Source organism: Thermobia domestica, chromosome 2, assembly GCF_964235325.1.
Source record: "Thermobia domestica chromosome 2, izTheDome1.hap1.1, whole genome shotgun sequence".
In the NCBI taxonomy this organism is placed as follows: domain Eukaryota; kingdom Metazoa; phylum Arthropoda; class Insecta; order Zygentoma; family Lepismatidae; genus Thermobia; species Thermobia domestica.
Genome location: NC_137455.1, coordinates 183,775,164 through 183,802,682, shown reverse-complemented (window position 1 = coordinate 183,802,682; position 27,519 = coordinate 183,775,164). Strand labels below are relative to the sequence as shown.

The window sequence follows — 27,519 nt, the reverse complement described above, 5'->3', positions numbered from 1 at the left end:
CATATTATGTCAAAAAGTATTTTAAAAGAAAATTCTCGTTCAGAGACGCTCCCACAGAGGATCCACAGGGTTCGAATACCCCCCAAACTTCCCAACTCAAATACATTTGTACACTTTCTCAATAAAACTATACTTGTTTAACGGGGAAATGATTGATGTAGCATGAAAATTTGATCTTCACCTGTACTTTTTCTCGTATAAAAACAATCGAGTTGTACTTTTTTTTTCTGAAACTATAAGTGGAAGTATTTTACAATTACTTATCGTCTTTTTGAGTGCAACATAATGTCCATTCATGGCTTGTAGTATTGGACTCAACCTCCAACGTTTGGACCCCCCTCCCCAACAAAAAAATTCTGGGTGCGCGCATGTTCTCGTGTAACAGTTTTTAATGGGAGAGAGTGAAATCACCCTTTCATTCCTTACAAATTTTAACCCCAAGCTGTGGGGATGATCTTGTTCAAGTGTCTCGAACAATACTCCTTTGAACGTGTAAATTTGAGGTATTGAATGATCTTGTTCAAGGTTTCTTGGATCGTCTACAAGTAGCATTAGTGATCAACATAACTTATCGTGAATAGTGGGACATTAAACGTAAAAAAATGGTCATTACTATATTGTAAATATATAAAATTTGAAAAGAATCGTCTTAGGTTATTTAAACTGATAGAATGTTTTAAAATGTAAATGGCTGGATGCATTAAACGTTAAATGCAGGAGCATTTTAATACTGTAGTAGCCATTCCAAGAGGTTGAATGACAATGTTCAGAGAAGAAATTCCCGAGTATTTTTGGATATAACTGAGCAAAAGAAGAGGAAGAAATATCCAATGATACGTCAGTTTTTTTTATTGGTTACAGCTGTTACTGAAAAGGATGAAGAAGACTAATAGAGATTGTTTTAAATTTTGCACGTGTGCATTTAAGATTACTAAAAAAAAAAAACAAAAAAAACAAAAAACAAAAAAAAAAATAGAAGAAGATAAACAAACATGATTACAAGGACAATCCATGTTGAACTTAGATAACATTAAAGATCAATTCCTTGATTGTACTTATTTGTTTCAAAATGATCGGACTCAGTATTTTAGTAGTAACTTTACGATATAGTGTGTTATTGTAGCATTTTTGCTATGAGTGAGAGTCAGAAAACCGAATCAAATATGACAGCAATATCAGTAGCGAAGTCTGCGTTACGAAAAGAAATCAAACAAAAATTGAGCCTGTTAAGTCGTGACGAAGTACTACGGCAATCTCAAGTGGTTGTCTCAAAGGTAGGTTTATAAGGTGCTAATTTAAACCAAAGCACTAAACATTTTTTAGTGAGAATTTGCGTATAGGTCTGTCAATAGAAAACTAGGGGTTGTATTCTGTCAAGTCCCGTCAAGATTACTTACATCATGGTAGACTGTGCAAAATTTAATTTAATCTAAGTTAAAGTAACGTAACCTTTTATTAATCTAACCCAGCGCGTGGGCAAGGTTCTAGATTACTGGTCCCCCTTCCCATTGATCAGTAATAAAGACAGGAATCAACGTGCCCTGCGTGGCTGTAACCCGCCTTCACTCGCTAACACTCGCTCGGCAGTACTGTGAAAATTAAATGTATAAACTTTAGTACAAAAAGAAATCAACCCAACTACTAACCTACATGGGGGACCAGCAATCTAGAACCTTCCCCAGCGGGTGTTTTATAAACTGGCATGGGTTAACAAAATTCATGCCCAAAATTATGACGTATACTCTGCCTCTTGGATGAAGTCAGCTCCTAATTTGCTCAAAAAGTTGAATTCGTAAATGTTTAGCAGAAGCGGTCAAGAACTACGTAAAGACTACAAAATTTACAGGAGAAATGGAAGAAGCAAGTAGGGCGACATAACATAAGCTGAACTAACTTAACTTGAACTAACCCAAACTAACGTAATATTAATGTAAATAAGCGAAGTACTATTTTTTTTAAAAAAATTATGCTGGGCTCCTACAGTAATATAATCTAACATAACCTAACGTAACCGAAGCTAACTTAACCTAACCTAAACTAAGCTAGTATGAACAGAAACTACTGAAATTGTAACATTTTTTTAGAAAAAAATAACGACCCCCCTTTTGCTAAACATTGTCCGTTGAATTTTATATATATCGTTCCATTCCTCGGTATAGTTACTTTCGGACGACTTAAGGCAATGATCATGCATACAGTGTTTCCTGTGCAAATGCGTCGCAAACTATTAATCCATTCTTATTATAATGGAGGAAAGCTGTTTCGTGACCCGTGCATGATTGTTAAGAGTGAGAGATCGAAGACATGCAAGTACTACAAAGGGTTAGACTTGGGGTCTATTTATAGTCCAATTTGCGGGTCAAAAAGTTGTTAGTTGATATTTCGAGGGGAATTTTACGAAATTAGTTCGGTACCGTCATATTTAAATTGTTACAAATAATTAAATAGTTACCACTGGTCTAATTTTGGCCCATCATTAGAAAGAATTGTTAGAAAATTATAATGCATTCACTAGTATCCTTCTTGTCCCCTAAAACGTTTCTGCTGGACGATATGAAAATATCTCTCTTGCATAGATAAAATTCAAGGCCACCAGAAGTAATTGTTGAATATTTACTTTTCTTTTACGATTTGCGTATAAGTACGATATCCGGATGTGTGGCATAAAAACTATACAGTGGAAAAACAAACCAACCTGTGCTAAGTTGCAACTAAAACGCACGAATGCTGTCTAACCGAGCCAGAGCAGGGTGAAACTAGTTGGCCCGCGCGAGGTGCGTGCGAAGGAAGCAGGCGCGTCAGCGATGATGGGGATGCGCGTAAGTGAGGGTAGTGAAAAGATGTGGATTTTGGCAATGATACGACTTTCAATAGCACTTGTGACTGTTTCATACTAATAACGCTCCACTCTAAACATAAAATACGGGTTCTGCACATACTGCCGGTAGAAAATACCATCTAATAGAGTCATTTTTTATATTTTATCCACAGACGGGTCGTAAAGCACTTGTAAAGATTTTACACTAGTAACTCTATACTTGTAAACGTAGCTCTCTCTTCACTCAAAATACTAGGGCAATTCAGAAAATACAGAATTACTCTATACGCTTCCCTCTCAATTACAGAAAGTCTCAGCATATTCTGCCGGTACTTAATGAAAACGATATCCTAACCATGTCCCGCAGACGATATCTCCGATAATGTTGTTAACTATACAAAACAAATTCACAAAAAACACCACCTTACTTGCATCATAAATTAACATGTAGATCAAAAATTCACCGTTACAATACCCGAGGAAGTCATCATCATCATAGGTATTCTGCCTTTATTGCCAGGTCACTTGTCGCAGCTGAGAAGCTTCCATGCTCCACGGTCCTCCGCTAACCTCTTCGTCTTCGCGTATGATCTTTCTGTTTTAATATCATCCATTAATTGTAGTCTCCTTCGTCCCCTCCCCATCTTTCCCGCCACCATACCTTCTAGGACGTCCCTCATGATACAATCTCTTCTTAGGCAATGTTCCAACCAGTTTCTCTTCCTCTTCCTAATACTATCTAAAAGTGTTCTTTTCTCACCCACCATTTCTAACACTCTCTCATTCGTTTTCCGCTCGACCCAACTAATTCTTTCCATTCTTCTCCACACCCACATTTCGAAGGCTTCCAGTCATTTTCGTCACCTTTACGTAATGTCCACGTTTCCGCCCCATATAGTACAACACTCCACACGAAGCATTTTATGAGTCTTTTTTTCTCAACTCTTTATTCAAGGTCCCACAAAACAGACTTTTCTTCCTCCTAAATGCTTCTTTCGCCATTCCTATCCTTGCTTTTATTTCACGTTCGCACTTCATGTCATTACTAAGAATACTACCCAGGTATCGAAAACTATTCACTTGTTCTATTTTCTCCCCTCCTACTTTTATATTTGACACAGACTCCTTCGTTCCAATCACCATGGCTTTTGTCTTTCTAACATTTATTTTCATCCCACATTCTTCAAAGCCCTTTCTCATTTTTTCTAACATTTTATTGATTTTCTTTTCGGATTCTGCAAGAAGCGCCATATCGTCTGCAAATCTTATGCATCTAATCATTCTACCTCCTACCGAAATACCATCTTCATCATGTAGGCTCTTTTTCACTATATCTTCTGGATAGACATTAAATAGTGTTGGCGAGAGGCAGCATCCTTGTCGAACTCCCCTGCCAATTGCACTCTCTTCCGTCATTTCTTCCCCTATCCTCACACTTACTTGTTGGTTCATGTATAAGTTTCTTATGAGTCTTCTATCTTTCCATTCCAACCCTATCTTCGTTAGAACTCCCAACAACAATTCCCAATTCACGCGGTCAGAAGCCTTTTCTAGATCAATAAATACAACATACACCTCTTTCCCTTTTTCCATAAATCTTTCACCGATCGCCCTTAATAATCCAATTGCGTCTCTTGTGTCCTTGCCTCGTCTGAACCCGAACTGCTCCTCCTCAACATCTTTATTTGTTCTTTCATATAACCTTATGTTCAGTATTCGGAGCAGAATTTTAGCTGAATGAGATAATAACCCGAAAAAATTAATAAACTGAATATGCCCCGGCATTTTTTAAAAATAACAAAGAAGGCATTTTCAATTTCGGCAGTAAGAATATGGAACTCCCTACCAAAGTCAATCACTGACAAACCATATAATTCATTTAGATCATCACTCCAAACATTATTATTTAGAGATCAGAGACAAAGCATTGGCACACATGAAAAGTTTACTACAGTGTGAAATTGGTATGAAATTGGATTAGCAGTATGAGTATAGTTATATATATATATATATATATATTTACTGAGTGTTTTATTTATCCTTAGTATTGTTGAATGTATCATGTTATGTTGTTATTTGTATCTTGTATCTTATTTGTGTCTTTATTTTTTTCTTTCTTTTCTTTGTAATGATGACAAGGGTTAGGTGGCAGAGCGGCCTCCGACTGAACCTCGCCCGCTGAAATAAAGAGAAATTCAATTCAATTCAAAATACAGCTGTATTACTTTGTATTTAATTCCGGCTCCTGCAAAAATGTTTTTCTAATGAACAACATGTCTTTTCTTGCAAAGTTTGAATTTTATCTGTAAATCTTCCAAAATTGGAGAGCCAAATATACGCTACGCTAAAATATTTATTGTAATTGTAATATTATTGTTATTTAATTTGTGTTGGGGACACAGGTCTCGCTCCCTCCTCAGTGTCTAAACTACTTTATGTCAAGTCTTGTCTTACCTTGTCATCGATATCTACTGTTTCACATGGTATCCGTACTGTCTGAGTGTTTTACTGTTGATTGAATATACACTTTGGGAGAGTAATTTATTAGTAGTTTAATGTTTAGTAACTTGACTTTGCACCTATAGGAAAATTGGTGTTTAAAATTAATTTATTTCCTCTATTCGCTGATATAATTTTTAGTAGTTTGCCTTTTGTTAAACTTGTTCGTGTTAAAAGAGATTCAATATAACCTAAAGCTTAGTGTACGGTGGTGGTTGTGTGAGTTACTCGGTTACAGGATACAGTTAGCATGTGTTTTTCCTTTTCGTGTTTTTATTTTATTCGTAACATGCATGAGTTGAAATTGGTTATTTGGATATTGAAATATTGGTATTTTAATTATATTTTATTTTATTTATTTATTTATTCATTTATTTTTTGAAAGAAAATCGATGAAAATGAAAGAAGGAAGAGTTATGTCATAGCTGTATTGCAACATTTTGCATTGCGATCCTTAGTTCTTTCAAATATATTTGCTTTCTACTTTTATTTCTGGCGGTTTTCTTTCAGAAATAAAATTCAATCATCACTGTTTCACTATTCAGATAATCTTTGAAATTTTATTTGTTTTAGCAGAATACCAACTAACGAACTTTACCCAATTTTACGTACAGCAATTTGCTGGTTGGTTTCCTTCAATACTCATTTATTGCATTCTCTACCTTGTGTTTTTTTACTTATGCTTTTCTTTCTTCTTTTTTTTTATCCACTTCCTGTGCTTCAATTCACTTGTTTTTCCATATTACCACACTAAACTATCAATTCTCTCATTTCTCACTGGTGTTATGTATTCATCATAATCACATCTCATACTGTCTTTCAGTAAGCCTTGTGTTTTGTATACTTCGGGATAAAATAACATTTCCGAAAAGGAGAAAATAAAATGCTTTGATTCTCCCACATTGCTTCCTTTATGGTGAGTTCAATTGTTATTCGTACTTAGGCCTATTTTTGCTCTATTTTATTTTATCTCTTTATTTCTTCACTATTGTGTACCTTACAGGTATGTCGATGTATGAATTAGACCCTTAGGAAATGCTGTTTTGTTCTGATATAACACATTGTGTCTGCAAATCTGATCGTTACCCAATTACGGCGAATTATTTATTTTAGGTTGTTTTATCCTTGGAATAGCCGTGCTAAAACAATATATAATAATCATTCCCCGTTTTTCAAAAAAAAAAAAAAAAAAAAAGTCTAAAATCTTACGCAACTAGTACTAATATTTACTTTTTTGTTACATTTTCTCATAGTGTAAATTACCGTGTCTTGCTGTAATTTTGTTGTACAGTTTCGTCAGACTCGCGTACCATCATCGGTAGGTTGGAGCCTTTACTAGAAAATCATCTCACATCACAAAATGAAATGTCATCTTGTACTGTTGTATGTACAGAACTTATGAAGGGCGACTTAATAAACGATTATTGTTGTTCGAAACCTACCGATGGTGGCAAATGAATCTATTGAAACTGTCAAAGAAATTTATAATAAGTGTGGTAAGTTAACCAATTATTATTACATGTGTCAATTTCTGCCGTCAATCAAGTACGAGTTTCTGGTAGTTTGTTGTAAGTTGATGTTATACACAAACAAAACAAAGAAAATATTGAAGTTTCAAACATATGTAATCTACTTTCAATGTACGAGAAACAATCTTACATAACGTCGTGTTATTATTAAGAGCCAAACCGTATCAGTGAATGGTATCAACTTCCTGAACTGGCGAATCTGTGCAAAATGCTTCTTACATCCCAAATTCGTATTCTTATCTTCATTTCAGTTATTGATTATGGTCACAGATCTGTTAGTGTAAAAATTGTTCCCCATCGTCCTTCATTTGATCTTTGTAAAAATCACAAAAATAGTATACGGTAATCTCTCGATTATCCACGAATGAATTGTCCACTTTGTGGGTTATTCGGCTTTTTTTAAAAAAATTTTTATAGTAAGTTATATTAAAAGAATATCTACAAAGGTAGAGTAAGTTATACGATTAGGCCTACAATTAAACGTTAAAGCGTTAATCAGAAATAAAGAAGTATTTTAACACGAGGAAACGAAAATAGTTGACTAATTCTTTTGTGATAAAGCGAATCAATTAACTTATAGAAAAACTACTTTTTATTAAGTCACAATTGTATGAGTAGGCCTCCTACTATAAATAAAAATTGTTCAAAAGCATTTTCGTGTTGATTTGTATTCTTTTACGGCCATTTTGCGGCATCTAATTTCGAGAATAATCGATAGTTTACTGTATATGTTAGGCAACCGATGAAACTCAACTGATCTTGACGGAACTTGGCATTGTGATAGATCTTGACGAACTTAATACGTTTGAAATATGGGTGCAGCCCAAGCTTTGGGCCATCGAACTTGAAGTTTAGACATAGTCAAGGTTTCGCTTAGGCAATATATGTATGTATAATAAAGATTTGTTTTAAAAAATCAGTGGAGGATGAATTAACGGAATTTGGAAACTAATGATCTTCCATTACAGTAACTAAATATCTCGCTTGAGTTGGTAGTATAATTACGTTGAATCTTTAACAATAATATAGTAAACATTGTAAGGAAAGAATGAATAAAAATAATACTAGCGAAAAGAATTTATTATATTTACATTACTCTTAGAACAACCAGACTCGTACGCAATCATGGGTCAACGTTGCTGGGTCCAACTGACATTCACCGAAACAGTTTTGGCTCATAATAATAACACGACGCGTTAGGTAAAAAATCTTTTTCCTTGATTTAACAGCATGGATTGTGCCAATTACATACCCTGGCTTACATTCAATTTGTGTATTCTTTTCAGCTTCTTTCACACCCAAAGTATAAAGAAAGCAAGAGGGTTTCCGTGTATCTGAGCATGAATAGTGAGATACAAACTGATAGCATCATTGAAAACATTTTCCAGACTGGAAAAAGTTGTTTTATTCCTAGGTAAGTTTGTGTTGTTGCTGTCTTAACAATATATATTGTGTTCCTCCTTTCTATACACTGACCATGATCCTGTAGAGACTTGAAAGCTATGTCTCTCTGTTTAGTTCTTTTAATGAGTGTGTATGTATGCTAACATTATGTAAGTATAATTGGTTACGATACACGAAAAAACTAGAGAGTACGGTGGTGCATCGGTAGAGTGCTTACCTCTGGTGTTGGGGCTCCCTGTTTTGATCCCGGGGTGAGTGAGTTTGTGGTGGACAACATCATGTCCGTCGGTTTATTCGGGGTTTTCTCGTTTCCTCTTACATTCTTATTCCACCAATTATTGTATTATCATTCAACTTGATTAATCATCTGTCTTGTTTAGCCTAATGGACATAAATCTAGAAATTTCATTTCATTTCATACGCGAAAAACCTTGGTTGTACTCTATTATATATAATGGGCTGTCTTTTAAAACAAATTTCGTTACACAAGTATGAAAAAACAAAAAAGGATATGTATTAGTACTAATCCATTTTTCGAAGTTGCATAATGAAGGAGGGAGAGCAGATTAGTCGTCGAAATAATCAACAACAAAAGTAGTGGAATTGAACAGAAGCGAAGTGAGTTCATAATAAGTTAAGTGTTTCTTTTGATTACATACGGTATTGTTAAAGCTACTAAGAAACATATTTCTTTGTTAGAAATTAGGTTGTATCAACACTCATTATTATACTGTTTAGATTATAATTAATTTATTTCCAGTTCGAATATAAGTTTTATTACATTGCTCATTCATCAAAAATGTAATCGAAAATGGAAGAATACAACTGGACGAACAAGAGGGAGTAAGGACGAAGAAATTCAAGTACTTAACAGCAGAATTAGCGGCGGATGGACAAAATGGAGAGAATTAGCAGGACTATTGTGTAAACATAGGGTACCAATACGCTTTAAGAAAAAGCTTACAAAGTAGTTATGAAACCTGCCGTATTATACGAGCGGAATATGTGATGATGAAGAGAGAGGCACAGAAGTTGCATGTTGCAGAGATGAAGATACTGCGGTAGATATGTGGGGTTATACGGTAGGACAAAATTAAGAATGAAGTGATCCGAGGAACAGTAAAGGTGAGATCAGTAGTAGAAAAACTACGAGAAAGTAGATTTCAATGGTTTGGACATGTAATAAGAAGACCTTCGGAATACGTAGATTACCGAGTAGATCCTATAGAACTAAATGGGAGACGCGAGCCCGATCAAAAAAGAGGGGAGATTGTGTGAAGAACGATGGTGCAGTGTGGCATCACAGTGAATATGACACAATATAGAAGCAGGTGGAGGACAAAAGTTAACTTCAGCTAACTGAGAAGATGATTTACTTATAGGAAGAATAACATATTTTGTACAAAGATATATAGAGAACGTGCATCAAGTTTTCAATGTATGCAGCTGTCTTATGCTCATTTGTTGCGGTAGATGCTAATGTTTGGAATAATTTCTCTGGGAGGGCGTTTAACCTCTGTGCAGAAGAAAAGGTGTTAAGAAAATACTAACTTATTTATAAAGATAACCAAGAAAGTTCTGTCGCTGTTTGCGGAGATCTGTATTCAATTGGCCTTCACACCGTGAATTGAATACGAATAGAGATAAGGCAAAGGCCAGTTGTTGGCGTGGGTATATCCAACATACTATCTGATTGTGGCAGTTAAGGTACACCGTGAATTTGCGTAAGGACAGAGTGAACACGGGACCTCCATAGAGCGACATAAGGGCGTATACGCTGTACGAGTTCAAACTGCTGTCAAACACCGCTGCAGCGCGAAGGAAGATATGCCAGGCCTTTCGTGACAGAGTCGTGACTACGCGAACAGGACAACGGTGGTTTAACAAGCTTAAGGACGGTGACGAAACACTCGAAGACCTACCGCGTGCCGGACGACCAACATATGTCCAAAATGAAGATCTTCATGCAGCATTTGAGGCGAACAGTGGCCAGACATGTGAGAAACTGGGGTTACAATTCAGTGTGAGTGGAGAAACCATTCGTCAGCACATCCATCAACTTGGGAAGCACTACAAGTTGGGTCTATGGGTCCCACATGATTTGACTCCGGGCCAGAAGGCAACGCGAGCAGACACTTGTATTTCTTTGCTGTCTCGTCTGAAGATGGAGCCATTTCTGGACATATGTGATGAGAAGTAGGCCATGTACGAAGCTCCAGGGCGCCGTCATCATTGGTTAGCATTCCATTAACCGTTCCAAAACAGCCGAAACCAGCACTACACCAGAAGATTCTCCTGAGTGTTTGGTGGACTACTCGCGCCATTGTGCATCGGGAACTGGTACCAGCTGGTCAGAACATTAACGCAACTGTGTACTGTCAGCAGTTGAGCCGTGTTCAAGAAAAACTTAAAACTCTGGAGCCAGCACTTTCGAATCGCAAAGGGTTCCTCCTGTTACAGGACAGCGCTAAGCCCCACGTGGCTAGGATGACCCGGAACACCATTCTGTCCCTTGGATGAGAAACCTTATTGCATCCGCCATACTCCTCGGACACTGCACCGTCCGATTATCACCTGTTCCATTCCTTGGACGATCACCTTAGAGGACACCAGTTCAGATCCCTAGTAGAGGTGCAAAGTGCAGTTGATATCTTTTTCGCTTCACGGCCCACCAAGTTCTACCGTGATGGAATCCATGGCCTTCCAGAACGTTGGCAGAAGTTCGTCGATACTAATGGGGACTATTTTTAATCTTCCAGGTACGTATTAGGTGATATATCGATGTTCGAAGGTGGTGGGTGAGAAAGCGTTAGAACTTTCTTGGTTACCTTTATAGTTGAGATAAGAAATGGAATGGTGTGAAGACGACTCTGGTTGGCTGGTTAAACAACGTTTAATGTCCCATCTGCAAAAAAGAGAAAATATGATACTACTTAAGTAATAACAGATGAGAAACCTGGGTAGTGATACTACATGAAAATACGTGTATATATATATAATGAAATATTGAACACATATACAGTTTACATAGTTAACTATAAATTATAGAACTTTTCAAATTGTAAGTCACAGGCCTTGAACAGGCTGTCTACTTTCTCCAATCGTATTTACTCGGTGTTGTCCATTTGTGATAGGCGATAGTGCGTACTGACTTTACTGACCGCTGCAAATGTTGTCAATGCCAGACGCACTTCCTAGGAATATTGTATTACTATATTAATTGTTATCTTTAGCAAGTAGAAAAATGAATTATGAACACACATATGCAAACCGCATGTTTGTTATCAACTGGTTGTCATAAAAAAGATTTTTAGATGTTTCCATATAAAACAATAATTGTGAAACTCTTTAGAATATGATGTCTCGCATAACTACTAGTAGATTTTGATTCAAGCTTTTGTTCCATATTTCCCCTCTTATATGAAATCGAACCCGTAACGTATCACAGGATAGTAAACAAAATAACTTACTAACACTACTTGGGCTCTCTTTGCTTGTGGATGCATATGTAACGACGTATTTTTTTTAAACATTTTCGTATGTATAGTGGAAATAAAAAAACTAGACGGTTCTATTTCTTTCGAAATATAATTCTGAAACAAATATTTCTTTATCCGGCTTAGGCAATGTGACTTTTTTCTTCGCGTTTCACGCTTGACTATTTCATGATCCATTTCTCCCTCTCTCTCTTCCCTTCTACTCAACATAGGAACTCATGATTATTTGAACAAACACGCAGACATCTAAATTATACCAAAACTTATTGCATCCAAAACAAACTTGACTGCTTCGAGACGCAGAGAACTGATACAATTGAGCGAAAATAAGGCTTCTTACCTTTGTTCGTAAGGTAAAAAAGAAATTCACATCAGAGAAAGGAAAACGAAAGTTGAATTTACTGCTATAAAAACAAAAGCTTTAGAATTCATTTCGTTTGTATGATTCATCTGTGCTAAAGCAAGGAAGTCCTCAGGGAGGAAACCCAACAACGTAACAAAAAGACTGGGGCGATCCTTTGCTCAATATATAGAAAAATTGCAAAAGAAGATTTCATGAAATAGTAATTAACAAAATTGTAACATGTTACAATAAATTTAGGACTCAGGTTAACACAGCGACAAATTTTACGAGGATAGATTAAAAAAAGAAAAGAAAAAAAGGTTACAACCAGTAGCATTAGAAAAGGGAATGGAAACAGAGCAAGCATTGTGGAGGGAATATTGTTTCCCGGGAGAGGAAACAGATGGCACTTTGTCTGTGAGCAGTTGTGCGGGTAGATATTGCGACAGCGAGTGAAATGGCAAGATATTTACAAAACTGTTCTCATTTGGAGTTGCGAGCTGTGATTCGTTTCTTGTGGACAAAGAATGTGTCATCGTCGGACATTCATAGTCAGGTCGTGGAAATGTATGGTGAAGAAGCGATGATCAAACAGGATGTGGTGAAATTATGTGTTTTTCAACCAGACAGAGAGAAGGTGGAAAACCGAATAAATAGCAAGCGGTCGTCTAAGTTCTGCAAGGACGGATATCAAAACGGCACGAGTGAAGAAACGATTAAAAATAATCGAAGAATAAATGTTCGTGCAAGTGCGCCAGAGCTAGTATTGAGCTATGCTTCCGTGTTGCGTTATTCGAAGGTGTGTGCCCGCTGGGTTCCACATGCGTTATCTTAGGACCAGAAAGACACATGAATAACATGCAGTCTTACATTTCTGGAACGGTACTACGCTGACAACCAAAACTTCCTTGATCACATCGTTACTGGGGACGAAACCTGGCTTCATCATTTCGTCCCAACAAGCAAAAGAGCCATATGGTGTGGAGACACGCTGCATCACCAACGAGAAAGAAGTTTAAGGTTACACCCTCTGCCGGTAAAGTTATGGCAACCATTTTCTGGGATTCATGTGGTGTGATCCTGCTCGAGTATCTGGAGCGTGGCCATTCCGTAACTGCCGATCGTTATTGTGCAACGTTCACCAGATTACGTGAAGCCATCCGATGAAAACGTCCTGGCATGTTGAGTGAAGATATCATCTTCCTGCATGGCAATGCCAGGCTCCATGCTGCTCGCCAAACTCAAGCACTGCTGTAGCAGTTCGAATGGAAAATGTGGAGGCCCCCTTCTGTAGCTCAGATTTGGCTCTCTGTGACTATTTCCTTTTTCCTGCATTGAAGGAGTACCTCTCTGGAATAAGATTCGTTTCAGACTGTGATGTGAAAAGAGCAGCTGAGAACTGGCTGAATTGTCTGAGACGTGATTTCTACCAACCTGAGTTAGAAAAGTTAGTCCTGTGCCCTGGTAAATGCCGGAATCTCTTTGGTAATTATGTGTAAAAGTGATCGGCACATATGCCACTGTCGTTACGTTTGTATTTTCTCTCACTTATTAATACATATTTTTCCTCAATGCTGTAACCTTCTTTTGGATTCATCCTCGTACGAACTATTATAGACAATGGTGATATCAGGATGAAATAGAAGACGAGCTTTTAGAAATTGTAATGGAGTAAATTAAAAACAATTAATCTAGTTCATATTTTATTTCCAGCATGAACAATGAATACAGGGTGAGTCAAAAGTCCTTGGACACCTGCATAAGTTTGAAAATCGACGGGAAAAGTAAAAAGTGATGATGGGAACAGAGGTTTTATGAGGGGCCGCAACTTTTGGAGTGTATGTCATTCATGGCCGCCATCTTGAAATCCGCCATTCTGGATTTGTCATTTTTTTTTTTAAATGGAGAGGGGTTGTATGACACATCAAATAACACTAACTCGAGCTAAGGAATTTAGTGGTGTAATTTGTCTTTTTCTATCTTGTACAGTTTAGAAGTTATTAATGTTCAAAGGTGGGAAATTACCTTGATACTGAATGCTACAACACATGTTCTACGTGTTGTCCATCCCGTGCAATGCACAACTGTAGTCGCCGCAACCACTCTGACTGCACACGGAGGAGAATGTCTCCTGAAATTTGGTCACAGGCCTGTTGGATGCGTTCCTCCAGGTGTCTCAAATAACGGATTGTCTCAGCATACACTATCTGCTTAAGATGTCCTCATAGATAAAAATGAAGGGGCGTTAAGTCAGGGGATCTGGGCGGCCACTCCACGGGATCACGGCGACCAATCCACTTCCCTGGCAGTTGTTCATTCAACCATTCACGGACACCAAGTCCATAGTGTGGAAGGGCTCCATCGTGCTGAAAATAAGATGGGAAAATGCCGTCAGCGTTCAGTGTGGCAGGGAACACAAGGTCCTGCAGCAGCATCAAATACTGTGGTGCAGTTAAGGTGTTGTAACTGAAAAATGGCCCAATGATGCGGGTGTCCCATATGCCACACCACACCATCACCTTCGCTGGACTATGTTCTCGACTCGGGTCAACCCAGTTCGGATTTGCGTCACACCAGTATCGACAATTATGTCGATTAACCTCCCCGTTCAAAGTGAAATACGCCTCGTCGCTGAACAGTATGCCCTTGGCAAACGCAAGGTCCAGTTCGTGCTGTTCAGTAGCCCACATGCAGAACTCCAACCGGCGATCAGGGTCATCCTCGTTCAGTTTATGTTGCATGTGCAGCTTGTAAGGATGGCACTGATTGGTGTGCAATATCCGGACAACGGAGGATTGGCTTATTGCACATGCTAGAAACACACGACGGGTACTTCGTTAGGACTTTTCATAAACGACGCAACAACCGCGGTTGCAGTTTCCTCATTGGTGGCAGTCTTTGGTCGCCCACTACGTGCCCTATCTTGAACAGAGCCCGTCTCCCGGAATTTGGTGATCACGTGAGCCACCGTGCTGTGTGATACCGGTTCTCTGTCTGGGTGCCGTCTGTTGTAGTCAGCTGCTATTGTTCGATAGCTGTGTTCCCCTGATATAAGGATGATTTCGATCTTCTGTTCACGTGTCAGACCCATTTTAGATCACCTGGAACAAAGAGAGAACTGGGTCAATATCAAGGTAATTTGCCACATTTGAGCATTATTAACTTCTAAACTGTACAAGATAGAAAAAAAAAAAAAAAAAAAATTACACCACTAAATTCCTGAGCTCAAGCTAGTGTTACTTGATGTGCCATACACCTCCCCTTCCGATTTAAAAAAATTGACTTGAATCCAAAATGGCGGATTTCAAGATGGCGGCCATGAATGACATACACTCCAAAAGTAGCGGCCCCTCATCAAACCTCTGTTCCCATAATCACTTTTTACTTTTCCCGTCGATTTTCAAACTTATGCAGGTGTCGAAGGACTTTTGACTCACCCTGTATTTTCAATTTTACTGGAATAACATTTTTGACATTATGAATTAAGAGCGAGAAGGAAAAGAGGAATCTGCAATCGGCAACGCTGCGCTAAATATCGCATACCATTGGGTAGTGATCATGTTATTTCTCATCTGAAAAGAGCTGTAGATAGAAATTTATTTAATAAAAATTAAAGGATTTAAAAATTACTTTATGAATAATACACAACAGTGGATATATCAAACGTGGTTATATAAAAACGTATACAAAAAGAAATATAACGTTAAGTTAAAGGTTACCAGGGATTCCGAAAATAAAAATCTGATATCAAGCTTATCAAAACATTTAGAAATTAGAAAAGAATAATAATGAAATTGATAGGTGATTAAAGATTTTGCATAAAACTGATCGTAATGTGAAAAAGTGAATTTTTTAAGCGCGAAGAGTTAGAATAGATAAGATAAACCAGTGCTAAATTTGGATACTAATGAGCTGCATGAGAGATGGATGAAATATTATAGCTGGATATTATGCAAGTTAGCTGGAGAAAAAGAAAGAAAAAAAAAAGTTGAAATACGTATTAAACATTTTTGCCGCCCCAGGGTGTTAAAATATTGCCACCTTCCTTATCAATAAATCCCGGTGTAAAAAGAAATTGAGAGAATGAAGTGAATGATCAATATTTGTAATAGAAGCATTATACAATAAATAAAATAACAATACATACATATTATAATATAGTAAGATAATATAATATAATAATAATAATAATAGAGAATACTATATTTCTCTGAACAATATCTGGTCTGAGAAAATTAGCGACCCAGAGCCATGACCAATGCTTAAAAACGGCCCCGGGTATTACTCAGCTCAAATGTGGTCGACAAATAAGGCTAAGTAAGATGTTGTGACGAATTCCTATGGATGATCCGCGGAGCTTGTGTAGTTAAATCCTTTTAAGTGTCGTGAATGCCTGTTTTCTTTCGATTTTGAACTTGAGATGAGAAATCCGCCATAACTGGAAATACCCGTATATACTTGGCACCAAAGGATTTGAATGTAGTAACGGACACAAGTTTGTTATTTGCTTTCGTGATTGCTTAACACATACACACACACACCGAAATACTAGATAGATACACTTAGGTTTCAAGTCTTGAATGGCTTGTCGACAAACTGTAAAAAAGAGAGATGAAAAACAGTACTAGAGAGATTGTCCAGTTGAGGTAACTGGTAGTCATTTTGAAGCTCTGTTATGTTAATTGTTATTATTTCACTACTTTAAAGTGTCAGGAAAAAATGCATTTATGTAGAAATACAATTTCGACCATTGTTACTTCATTTGAAATCTTGTGCTTGTCAAATCAAAAAGAGAGATAAACATGGGAGGAAAAACAAATAAAAACATTGGAAAAATAAAAGGAACGGGCTCACCAGGGTAGAACAGTGCGATGAACACCTTGTCATAGCTGCTAATCATACGTCGAATGATGGTGCAGTAATTGTGGAATGGCGGGCTCGATTTGTGCATTCTTTTGTTTACATAGGGAAGGTTGCTAGCTTATGTTGATGTTTCTGTTTTGGTGCCAATGTTGTATATACTTTTTATTTAGTGACTTCTATCCCTTGCTTAACCAGTCCTTCTCTATATTTGAATTGTTTAAGAAAAACAAAAGAAATTTTTTAAAACAAGTCTGTGTTTCATTTTTGACTCGAAAGAGAAGTTTTCATTCAACAACATTGTGTTGTATTTCTTTTAAATGTCTCTACAGACTTTAAACCGGATGTTCTGTTTTAGCAACTGTGATATGTTCCTTCACCCGTACTTTTAAGTTTCTTTTTGTCGTTCGTGCTTATATAACCCTCCAGACAGCTGCATTTTATCTGATATCTTTCATTGGACTCTTGAATTGAGTGATACTTTTTTCCAAAATTTTGGTGGCGGGGGGATTTAATGCTGTGCGAAAACCATTAAAAATCGTACTTGATGGAGTTGTCAATCTGCGGAAAAGTAGGTAGTCCAACCCACTTTTCGGCGGTGGTCTCGGTTTTAGGTCTGTGGGAACGTTAAAAACTTAAAAGGTTAAAAGGAATACACCTAATTATACCAACTCAATAAGGTAGAAACAAGATATCCATTCATTTTACCAAGTTTCAACAAGTAATCGGACTCTTCATTTAAGTCTGGCTCCAATGAAGTAAGTCTTAAACACGATAAACAGAATTTTCATACATTCGCTTTGGTCGCTGGTGAGTGTGTAGATCTATGTTCCTTTTTACTTTTCTCGATGTTTTTATTGTTTCCCCTTCTGTTTTTATCCTTCGTGAACAAAGATCAAGGGGAGAGCCGAAAACTAGGAAGTACAAACTGTTTTCAGGAATCACAATTACAAGTAAGTAAAATGATTATTAAAATTCCTGAGCGTGTTAGCGTAGCGTATGTCTAAAAAAAAGAGAGTTAAAACAGTTGGTCTAACAGAAAAGAAAGAGTAAAATGTATCACAGGGTGAAAGGACTTGACTGTGATGTGATTGTTTCGTGCTTTTAACATATCTTGGAAACAAATTACTGCGGAAGATACTCACCAAAGCATTAATATGACAATTCAACACAAACGTTTCAACGAGCATTGTCATCATCTTTGGTGAACATCCATTAAAGAATTATTCTTTGATTAGTTTCCTTCATTGTAGAAATAATGTTTATTGTCGTTCGATTACTGTAAAGCGTAAAGTAGGTGTGTTTTAATAATTATTCATGTTCCAATGTATTATTTATTTATTTATTTACACTTAAACTAGATAACAACACATAGGAGGGTTAAACGCAGACCCAGAACATTTTAAGCAGTAGTCCCTCTGTCGTCGTGAAAATAACTTCATTGTAGATGTATGCAGCACCACTACGATTAAATCTGTTTGTTTTTGCAAAATATATTTCCATTTCGTCAGCGTCATTCTTTCCCCCCCCCCCCCTCCCCATTCCTCTGCCACTTATACACACGGAAAATCAGATGGATGGTCAATTGCTGCTAAGTGGAGAAATTCGTAACCACAATCCTATGAAAGTTGGTTTCTGGGAATATCAAGTGACTGCAACCGCTTGTTGACAATATGAGAAAATAGGAGCGATGAAGGTATAAATGTGCTTCTCCATGTTAAGAACTAGGAGCTCCCTGCCATATGCTTAATGTTACTAGATGTAGTTTCAGCGCTCATGCAACTATAAATGTAAATTCTTCCCTTGCTTTTTGTGTGTGTGTGTGAGTGTGAGTGAGTGAGTGAGTGAGTGAGTGAGAGAGAGAGAGAGAGAGAGAGAGAGTGAATGAATGAATTTTGTATGGTAGATGCATCAATATTGTTTGCGCTAAAGAGTAGCATTTTATTGTTATTCTAACACTACTCATAGACTTCAGGAAACATTCTATAAGGTTAAAAAATAAGCGGTTGAGTATTCAAAATATCTGGATACAACGCTTGCATCTATACTCGAAGATTGCGTGTAGAAAATGCTGAAGGAGAGAAAGTAGGCTATTATCATTGAGATGTGCAGTTGTGTACTTGCCTTGTAATTAGATCCTAAATGTGATTTTTGGTATCAGTCATTTTGACAGATTTGTTGTTGTTTCCTTCAATCTTATCATGATTATCAAAACAACATACTTAAAAATATGTATTTTTTTTTTCTTTTAATAAAGCGAACTATGTACGGTAGACTTCTATGTAAATCGTAGTATAAAGGCACATATTAACTGTAGTATATATTTTGTAGGTATAATAAATCAGTCATGGAGATGGTAAAACTACATTCTCTAGAAGATTTAGAGAGCCTTCCACTGACGAAATGGAATATCCGGCAACCTGCAGTGTCAGATAATAGAGAAAATGCCCTTGAAACAGGTAAGAAACTTATTTTCTATAGTGAAGCATATATATATTTAGGTTCTGCGCCCTGAAGATATTGAAATCAAGAGCATAAATAACTATAATAGAAATATTAAAAGTGACGAGTGGAAACACACTAGTTCCGTTGATTGCGTCTGTAAGACTGGGCAGTTTCAACCACTTAAACTGTGGCCTTGTTCACCAGGTTCAGTTACTAACATAGAGATAAAATACACTCTATCACTTCGTAAATAAATTTTGCACTTTTAGTGCAAGGATTCATAGTTAGAAAGAGACCTTGCTCAATGGTAGTTTATATAGAAAAATATAATATTAAGTAAATATTATGTATGTTTATGTTTTAGCTCACAACAGTTGGGGCGAATGTTTCCTAATTGTCAGCCTTCTAGACTTGTTTGACTCATCCCTTTTTTTTTTTTTTTTTTTTTTTTTTTTTTTTTTTAATTGAAGCATATACTAAGCTTTTTTTTAAGTAATATTTTTAGAAAGGGGAGCATAATTGCACAATAGGATTTACAGATTTTCTGCATTTTGACTTTTTGCCTTTACTTCAATGTAAAGAAATGCTTTAAATTAAAAACAAAATCGTAAATACTTCGCCATTACTGGCAGGACCCTCGGCGCATATTAGGAGCTTCCATGCACTCTGGTCCTCCGACAACTTCTTCGCTCTGACATAAGAATCATCCTCTTTATTCATTCACTAATTATAATCTACTTCTTTTTTCTTCGCTTCAGTTGTATCCCTGACACAAAACAATTTCTGCGCAAATAAGCCACCTTTGCTTCTTTTTAATTATTTCTAAAATTGCTATTCTTTCCCCAACTTTCGACAACAGTTCATTATTGGATTTTCCAACCATCTGATTTTCTTCACTCTTATGTATGATAAATGAAAGAAATAACTAATTTTATATCACAGCAATCCTCTATAGGTTCGACTTCAGTGATATACAGAGAGTTCCAGTCGTGCATTTTTTTTTTTTTTTTCATCTTGCTCTTTGTCATTTCTTCACTTTTAATTAGACCAAATTTTAAAATTCCTTCAGTAGTTTTTATGGCTCTTCCGTATTGTCAATTTTTCTGTTCCGTACAGTACAATTCTCAACATTAAACATTTGAGAAGTCTTTTTCATAATTCTTTATTTCCCAGCTCATCACTTTTCTTCGTCCTGAATACTCTTTTCACCATTCCTATCTTTGTTTTTTAGTTTTCGTTTACATTTCAGAGTTTCTCTAGTAACCTACACATTTGATGTTCATTCTTTCAGTCAACCATGTCTTCGTCGTTTTAGTTTTAACGAGCCGAACAAAATGATATGCTTGAAAAGTAAATCATCATGCGTAGTTTACGAGGAAATCTGGAAAATGTTAATTTTATGGCGTTAAAATGTATGCCATTCGTTGCCTATCTGATGTATTTGATAATTTTTACTCTGCTGGAATAGATTGTTTCTTTATGTACTGTAGATGAAAACTATACACTGTTAAGTAGCAAATTGTTTCGATTGTTGTTTGATATTTTCTAAGAGAGGCGTGCATACTACTTGTAACCCTTGTTGAACATCTCGTCCAATTATAATATCCATTGTCAATTTTCTCTTTTATGAGTCTTCGATCTTTGCTCTCCAATTCAATCTTCTTTAGCGTTTCCACCAAGATGTCCCAGTTCCTCTATCAAATGCCTTTTCTAAATAAATGGCCATTTTGCTTTCTGCTTTTCTGATAAACCTTTCACTGGCGAGTCTACCAATGTAAGCTCTTCACCTCAGTGAATATCAATGGGCAGAGTGAGTTGGTTTCGAAAATTCGTTACCATCTCATTTAAAGGAACTGTTCTTGCTATTACTGCAAGTACTGAATGGATTTTAATAGCTTGTGGTAAAATAATTTTCAGCAAACTTTGATGCTTGCGAACGACATTTTTTCCCCCTTAATTGGCTTTACACCAAAGCAACCTTAGCTAGTATTGGAAAGCAAACTTATTGTTTAAGTTTTACGTCGCTATACTTTGCAAAAAAAAAAAAATGTCGTTTGCGCAAGGCTGATCAGAGGATACTACAGAATAAGATGAAGAGCAGCGGGATTCACTAATACAATGAATACATACGTAGAAGAAGGCCAGTAGCAGATTCAGGCATCTTGGGCCCAGTGGCGAAGGGTGGTAAGAGGCCCTGAGGCCCGGCCTACCCATTTACTTTCAGAAATTATAATTTATAATTAATTCATTTTCCTTGCACAGAATGCATTATATTTTCTAAGTTGAAAAAAAAAATATTTCGATAAAGAAATCGTGGTTGGCACCACTGCTGGGAGGCTCACCGAGCAGTGTCTCAGGCGGCAGTAGAACTACCGCCAAGCTACTTAGAAAATCCCGCGAGAGAACGTGTTGGTAATAACTTGCGAAGGAGACCAGCTTCAGCGCTTATCGACTTTCGTTCCCTGGAGACCTTCGATTTCGATTCGATATATCAAACAAATAAAGAGCAAGATAACGTGGGCTCCATTCCGTTCCAACTTTACTTAATTTTGCGGACTCGAACGCAACGCTAAAGCTGAAACAAGCAATTCTAAAGGCGCTATGCCTATTATCGCAAACTAATGCCCCTTTATTCCGTTGCGATGGCATTACAATATCAGGCTCATTAAGTTCATTAGAAAGAGTGTGTGTTTTTGAGATATTGTGAGTGATATTTTTTCTTACTTTTGCAAAAGTGAATGAGAGAAAATGTCAGTAAGTGGAGAATATGAATATACGTAATATAATTCCTATTAAAAAATCTTCTATGTCAGTGGTCTTTTGAAAATTAATATGTTATTAAGGAGCGAAGACCAACGTCTGTGTTGAAAATAGAACAAACGGAGGGCAAGAGAGTTCTGCATGCATTATATATATATATATATATATATATATATATATATATATATATATATATATATATATATATATACAGTATTTGTAGTTGTTGAAATAAAGAGCAGTGTATAAAAAATATTTAAGTCTGATTCTGTTTTTAAAGGGGAATTAAGTGACACACAAAATATCTTGATTGAATGCTTGGCATGTGTTTTGAACAATATAATTAAAGACAAAATTTTACAAGCACAGTTTGTTTCAGTACATGTATACTAAACAACATAAGTGTCTTGTGAAGCGCAGATAATGTGATAGTCCATCTTCCTCACCCGATCACGCCAATTAAAACAATTAAATTGCATTATGACGAATTAGGATCATCTATGAGTCACATACGTCAATTTCATTATGAGAATTGAGATCCGGATCGAATAAGTGCTGTCGATGGACTATACAATTGCATTAAATTTATGTGAATTCTTCTTCTTGTATTTCTGTAGTAAAATATTTATGTCTAACCCGTTTCATTTTACTATTATTATTATTAGTAGTAGAACATTGGGCCTACCTTCCTGAAACTATCACCCTTCGCCACTGCTTGCGCCTCTCTTCCATTTAGGGCCGGAAGCTCTTCGCTCGCCACTACACCACTCTGTGATATGTTGTCCACTGATGAAATTATTCCTTGATTCTTTTATCTTTTGCGGCCCCTCTGAGCTCTGCGGTCCTAGGTAGTTTGGCATGTTTACCTAGTCATAAATTCGACGCTGATGGAGGGAATAATGGGAATATTTTTATTCAAGATGCATGCTGTGGTGTCCTGCAGATGGGTTACTTATAAAACTGTAATCGGGTTAATTAGGATTTTGTAAACTTCGTAATTTTATTAAATGGCGCACTTGACCATAAATATTTAAATCAAGGGTAGTACTATGAAGTGCGGGGCCCCAGGCGGTTGCCTGGTTCGCCATATGTAAAGGCTATCCTCTGATTATTCCTAATAATTCATAGATATTGTATGTTGTGAGTTTTCAGTATCGTTTAGTGTATATGTTTACTCTTTGAGTATAAAGTAATGTATTGCTCCTTCAAAGTCGAAATTTTCCGAATAATACCACATTTTCTAGAAATAAGGTACATTACTCCCCTCCCCCCTCTCTCTCGCTATATACATTGTGTGTTTTTCTGACAGTACGCAACGGTACGGCCTGCCGTCACCTTTTTAATGAGAACGGAATATTTCCTCTTCTGTCTTAAAAAGGGGTTGACGAGAAACTTCGAAAATACCAAAAATGAGAGTTTTTACTCTTTTCCTCTAAACACTTCTTTCCGAGGGGTTCCAAATTCAGTGTGAAGAATACAATATGTAAGATTAAAAAATACGTCAAAAATTATGCACAAATTTACGTAGAGCTTAAAATTTTCGAAGCTCATCCCGACCGTCCAATTATCTCTGATTGCAGTAAGAATTGAAAATTCATTTAATTGTGAATCAAGCTCTCCCAGTTGCACTTATCTTTGTTGACAATTTAAGTTTTATAAATTAATATGAAATTACGAACACTGGTTGTACAGCTTCTAATCGATTAAACTGAAAGCCAATACAAAAATTCTGTTGAGACTCCACCTCTGTACTTTCTCCGTAGAAGAGCATTTACTCAATTCCCATTTTATTTGTATCCAGTTAATTATTTTTATTCATTAGGAAAAGGATTAAGTGAAAACAACCCCAAGATTTTTTTTTTCGCAAAATTTATCCATTAATTTAGTAAAGGTTAGTAGAACATTTTGGTAGCATGATTAGTACTCTGAAGAATATTGTGTGAACAATGTACTGTAGGTGTGTTGTTATTGAAATTCACTGTTTGGGGAACTCTTGATGCCTTTTGAAAACAAACAATAGCAGCTTACTTTCGCCCTTTACAGAAAGAGATATAAGTGAGAAACAAATCACTAAGAAATATTGATTATTATTACGTGTATTGTATTATACAATTAAGATACTTTAAAAAATCTGATTCTTACATCTTTATATAATATGTATGTAAGAGTTTTTGGTTACAAAACTGCAGTGATATGGTACTGAATATTATGTTATTATTATTATTATTATTATTATTATTATTATTATTATTATTATTATTATTATTATTATTATTATTATTACCCTGAAAGGTAAGCAACCTTTTAATCATTATAAACCTGAGGTCCAGCGTATCGGCATCTTTATTTTTAGAAAATGAACGCTGTATATATATATATATAATGTGATGTTGTGTGTCTACTAATTTTTTAATGTACACTTCGCCACTGATCGTGAATAGAGGCAGATTCATTAGATACTGGATGAAAACTACAGCCAACAGATGTGAAGGGGGTCTTTCACTCCCGTTCAGCGTACAAGTAACCCTGACAGAAACCAAGCCTTTCTAACATACTATTGTAGAAATAGGTACACAACAATATCTCATATTGCAACTATTACATTATATGTTACCTTAGTTTAAACATACGGGAGATCTATGGAGTTCAACTGACTTCGAAGATTTATTTATTTGTATATATATTTTTAATTAATTATTTTTTTATTTATGTTACCATGGCATATTCCTAAAATGCAGATTAATGAAACTCTTAATTTGAAAACGGATTTCTTCTTTGTAGGTGGCCTTGATTTAGTGATAGTCCCAGCAGTTGCTTTTACTGCATCCGGTCGTAGATTAGGGCATGGGAAAGGCTATTATGATACATTCCTAGGAAAGTGCTTTGATTCACAGACAAAACCACCAACTACTATTGGTTTAGCTTTCAAAGAACAGGTGGTCGAAAAAGTACCCGTCACTGAGTACGATAAAATAATTGATTTTGTGTTGTTTCCCGAAGAATAAGAAAGTTGTTGCTGAAGCTCTTTTTTATATGTACAGGGTGTTCGGAAATAACACCAAAAAATTTTGGAAGAATCATCACATGAAAATAGTTATAGATCAACATGGGTGCACAAATATATTATTCTTGAGTTATAGCGGTCGGAACTATATGAAAAGTCACAATTTGAGAACGAAATGCTAGATAAAGGTCGGGTAAAAGAGCGTAGTGATTAGTTTGAGCTTAGATTCCATTGATGTATCAATGAAAACGGAATGTCCCACTTTTCAGTTCCCGGTTTATCATTTTTCGCTTCTAGAAGACATAAATTTCCGTCTATACTTGGAGGCTAACCTTGTCTCCGACTTTAATGCGACATTTCGTTGTTGACGCACGACCCTATATTTTATTGCTACTACCAATTTTCGTCGAGCTATCATTGCTCTGAAATGACGCGTTTGTGCATACATGTTGCTTTATAGTTATTTTCTTGTTTTCGTGTGATTTCATTTCTTAAAGGTTTTTGGAGTTGTTTCCGAATATTCTATGTGTATATGTAATTCTTTTTATTTCATATATTTTATATATTTTATTTTACATATAATTTGTATAAATTTATAATTACAGAGGAAGGAAAGGCATTTGGTAGCTAACAAATTTTGAAATAACTGTGATTTGAATATATTAATTACATACAGAAACTTAAAGAATATACTGCCGTTGTAATATACTTAGGCTCCATGTAGTTATAGCTGATCTCATTTTGATATTCGTACTTAAACAAGAAAGAAAAGAAAAAAAAACAGGTATGTCGTATGTGTTTTCAACAGTTTTGTTCGTTTCTATAATCTATTCTACAATCAAATTACCCTCGATAATATATACTTAAATTATTTCCCTAACCCTATCCCAGATGTCCTTTCCTGATTCTTTCTACAACTAACTTGGAAGTAAAACTTATTTACAATCCACTTTGTCCATTGACGTCTTTCGTTTCCCAACAAAATAATGTCTCTTAACCGTGTCACTCATTTATTATCATGATTTTGTTGAAATACTTAATTACTGCTTTCTGTGGCTAATTTGGTAGAAAAAATAGTGTCTGATATGTGTTAAGACAAATAAACAATAGTTAGAAAATTCAGTGAATTATTCTGAAGGTATTAGCGATAGAGCTGTCATGTACTTAAAAGAAAAGTGCTGTCAGTAACATGTAAAATATAGAGTTGTTAGTACAGGAAATGGGTATTTTAGCCTTTCATTTTTAATCATGACTGTGTTGTTGATTTTCTTAGTCCTATATACTACTGTTGTAGGTTTTAGTTTTACATGTATATAAATCTGAAATTTTGCGGGTTTTAATGTATAAACTTTTAATATTTCAAAGGAGAGGATAATGTTAAATTTTAAAGCTCTATTTTTTGGTAATGTTTATAATTTCCTTTTAGCCGTGTTTCAACAAGAAAAATAAAACATATTTTCTTATTCTTTAAGTCTTAGGTGTTTCATTTCCTTTGCATCATTTGTAAAGTAGCCATTTTAATTATAGGAAAGTATAAGCAGATTGTGCTCATGTAAATAACAATGAATATGGTAATCAGTTTGTAAGCTTCGTACATATACATTAAGAAAATACACTAAGTTCTCTCTCTTTCTCTCTCTCTCTCTCTCTCTCTCATATATATATATACACGAGGTATGATCGAAAAAGGTTACTAAGCTTAAAACTTCTATGTTATAGGCTGTAACTTAACGAAAATTTATTTGTAGATTAATAACGTACCTCGTGGTGCAGGTTTGAAGGCTTCGGATTCTGATCATGTATATCCGAAAAGCGAACATTAAAAATAATGAATCGTCTGGAAAATTAGTCAAAAGTAGAAGTGAAGTAAGTGTGCGGTTTCTGTGGGCCAAACACACTAGACCTGCTAACATTCATAGACAGATTGTATAGGTGTATGGGGAGGGCCAAATTTCCGAGAAACATGTAGGGAAATGGCGTCGTGCGTTCAAAGAAAGACAGATAAATTTATTAATGTCAACCCTGGACACAGCGATAGACCCAATACTTTAACCACTGATGTTACGCTTGGAACGACTAGAACACCTCTTTAACAGCCCTGACCTAGCTCCATTGACTTTCATCTTTTCCGTTTTCCCTGTTCTAAAGCAAAAAATGGTTGATCACCATTATCTGGCATGTGATTATGTCAAAACCACTGCCTCACGGTGACTACGAGAACTTGACGCGTATTTCTATCCAAATGTTAAAGATCTTATCTGCCATTGTGATAAGCGATTGAACAAAAACTGTGATTACATCGAGGACTATGGTTGAGTGCCCTCAATCATCAGGGGTGTTGCTTTTCTAGTATGTCTCAC

At 36.1% G+C, this 27,519-nt stretch overlaps 1 protein-coding gene across 1 annotated transcript; it reads left to right on the top strand.

Annotated features, from left to right (window-relative positions):
* Positions 1 to 913: 913 nt before the first annotated feature.
* Positions 914 to 26,630, top strand: Mthfs (methenyltetrahydrofolate synthetase). The gene is made up of 4 exons (XM_081748223.1): positions 914 to 1,274; positions 8,133 to 8,260; positions 19,282 to 19,409; positions 24,937 to 26,630. The coding sequence occupies exons 1-4, from the start codon at positions 1,134 to 1,136 to the stop codon at positions 25,158 to 25,160; spliced, it is 621 nt and encodes a 206-aa protein (XP_081604349.1). The 5' UTR covers positions 914 to 1,133; the 3' UTR covers positions 25,161 to 26,630.
* Positions 26,631 to 27,519: the final 889 nt, after the last annotated feature.

Coding starts and splice junctions, on each gene's coding strand:
- Mthfs (XM_081748223.1), top strand. CDS start 1,134: ATGAGTGAGAGTCAGAAAACCGAATCAAATATGACAGCAATATCAGTA. Junction 8,261..19,281: donor AAAAGTTGTTTTATTCCTAG/GTAAGTTTGTGT, acceptor TATATTTTGTAG/GTATAATAAATCAGTCATGG. Junction 19,410..24,936: donor AGAAAATGCCCTTGAAACAG/GTAAGAAACTTA, acceptor TCTTCTTTGTAG/GTGGCCTTGATTTAGTGATA.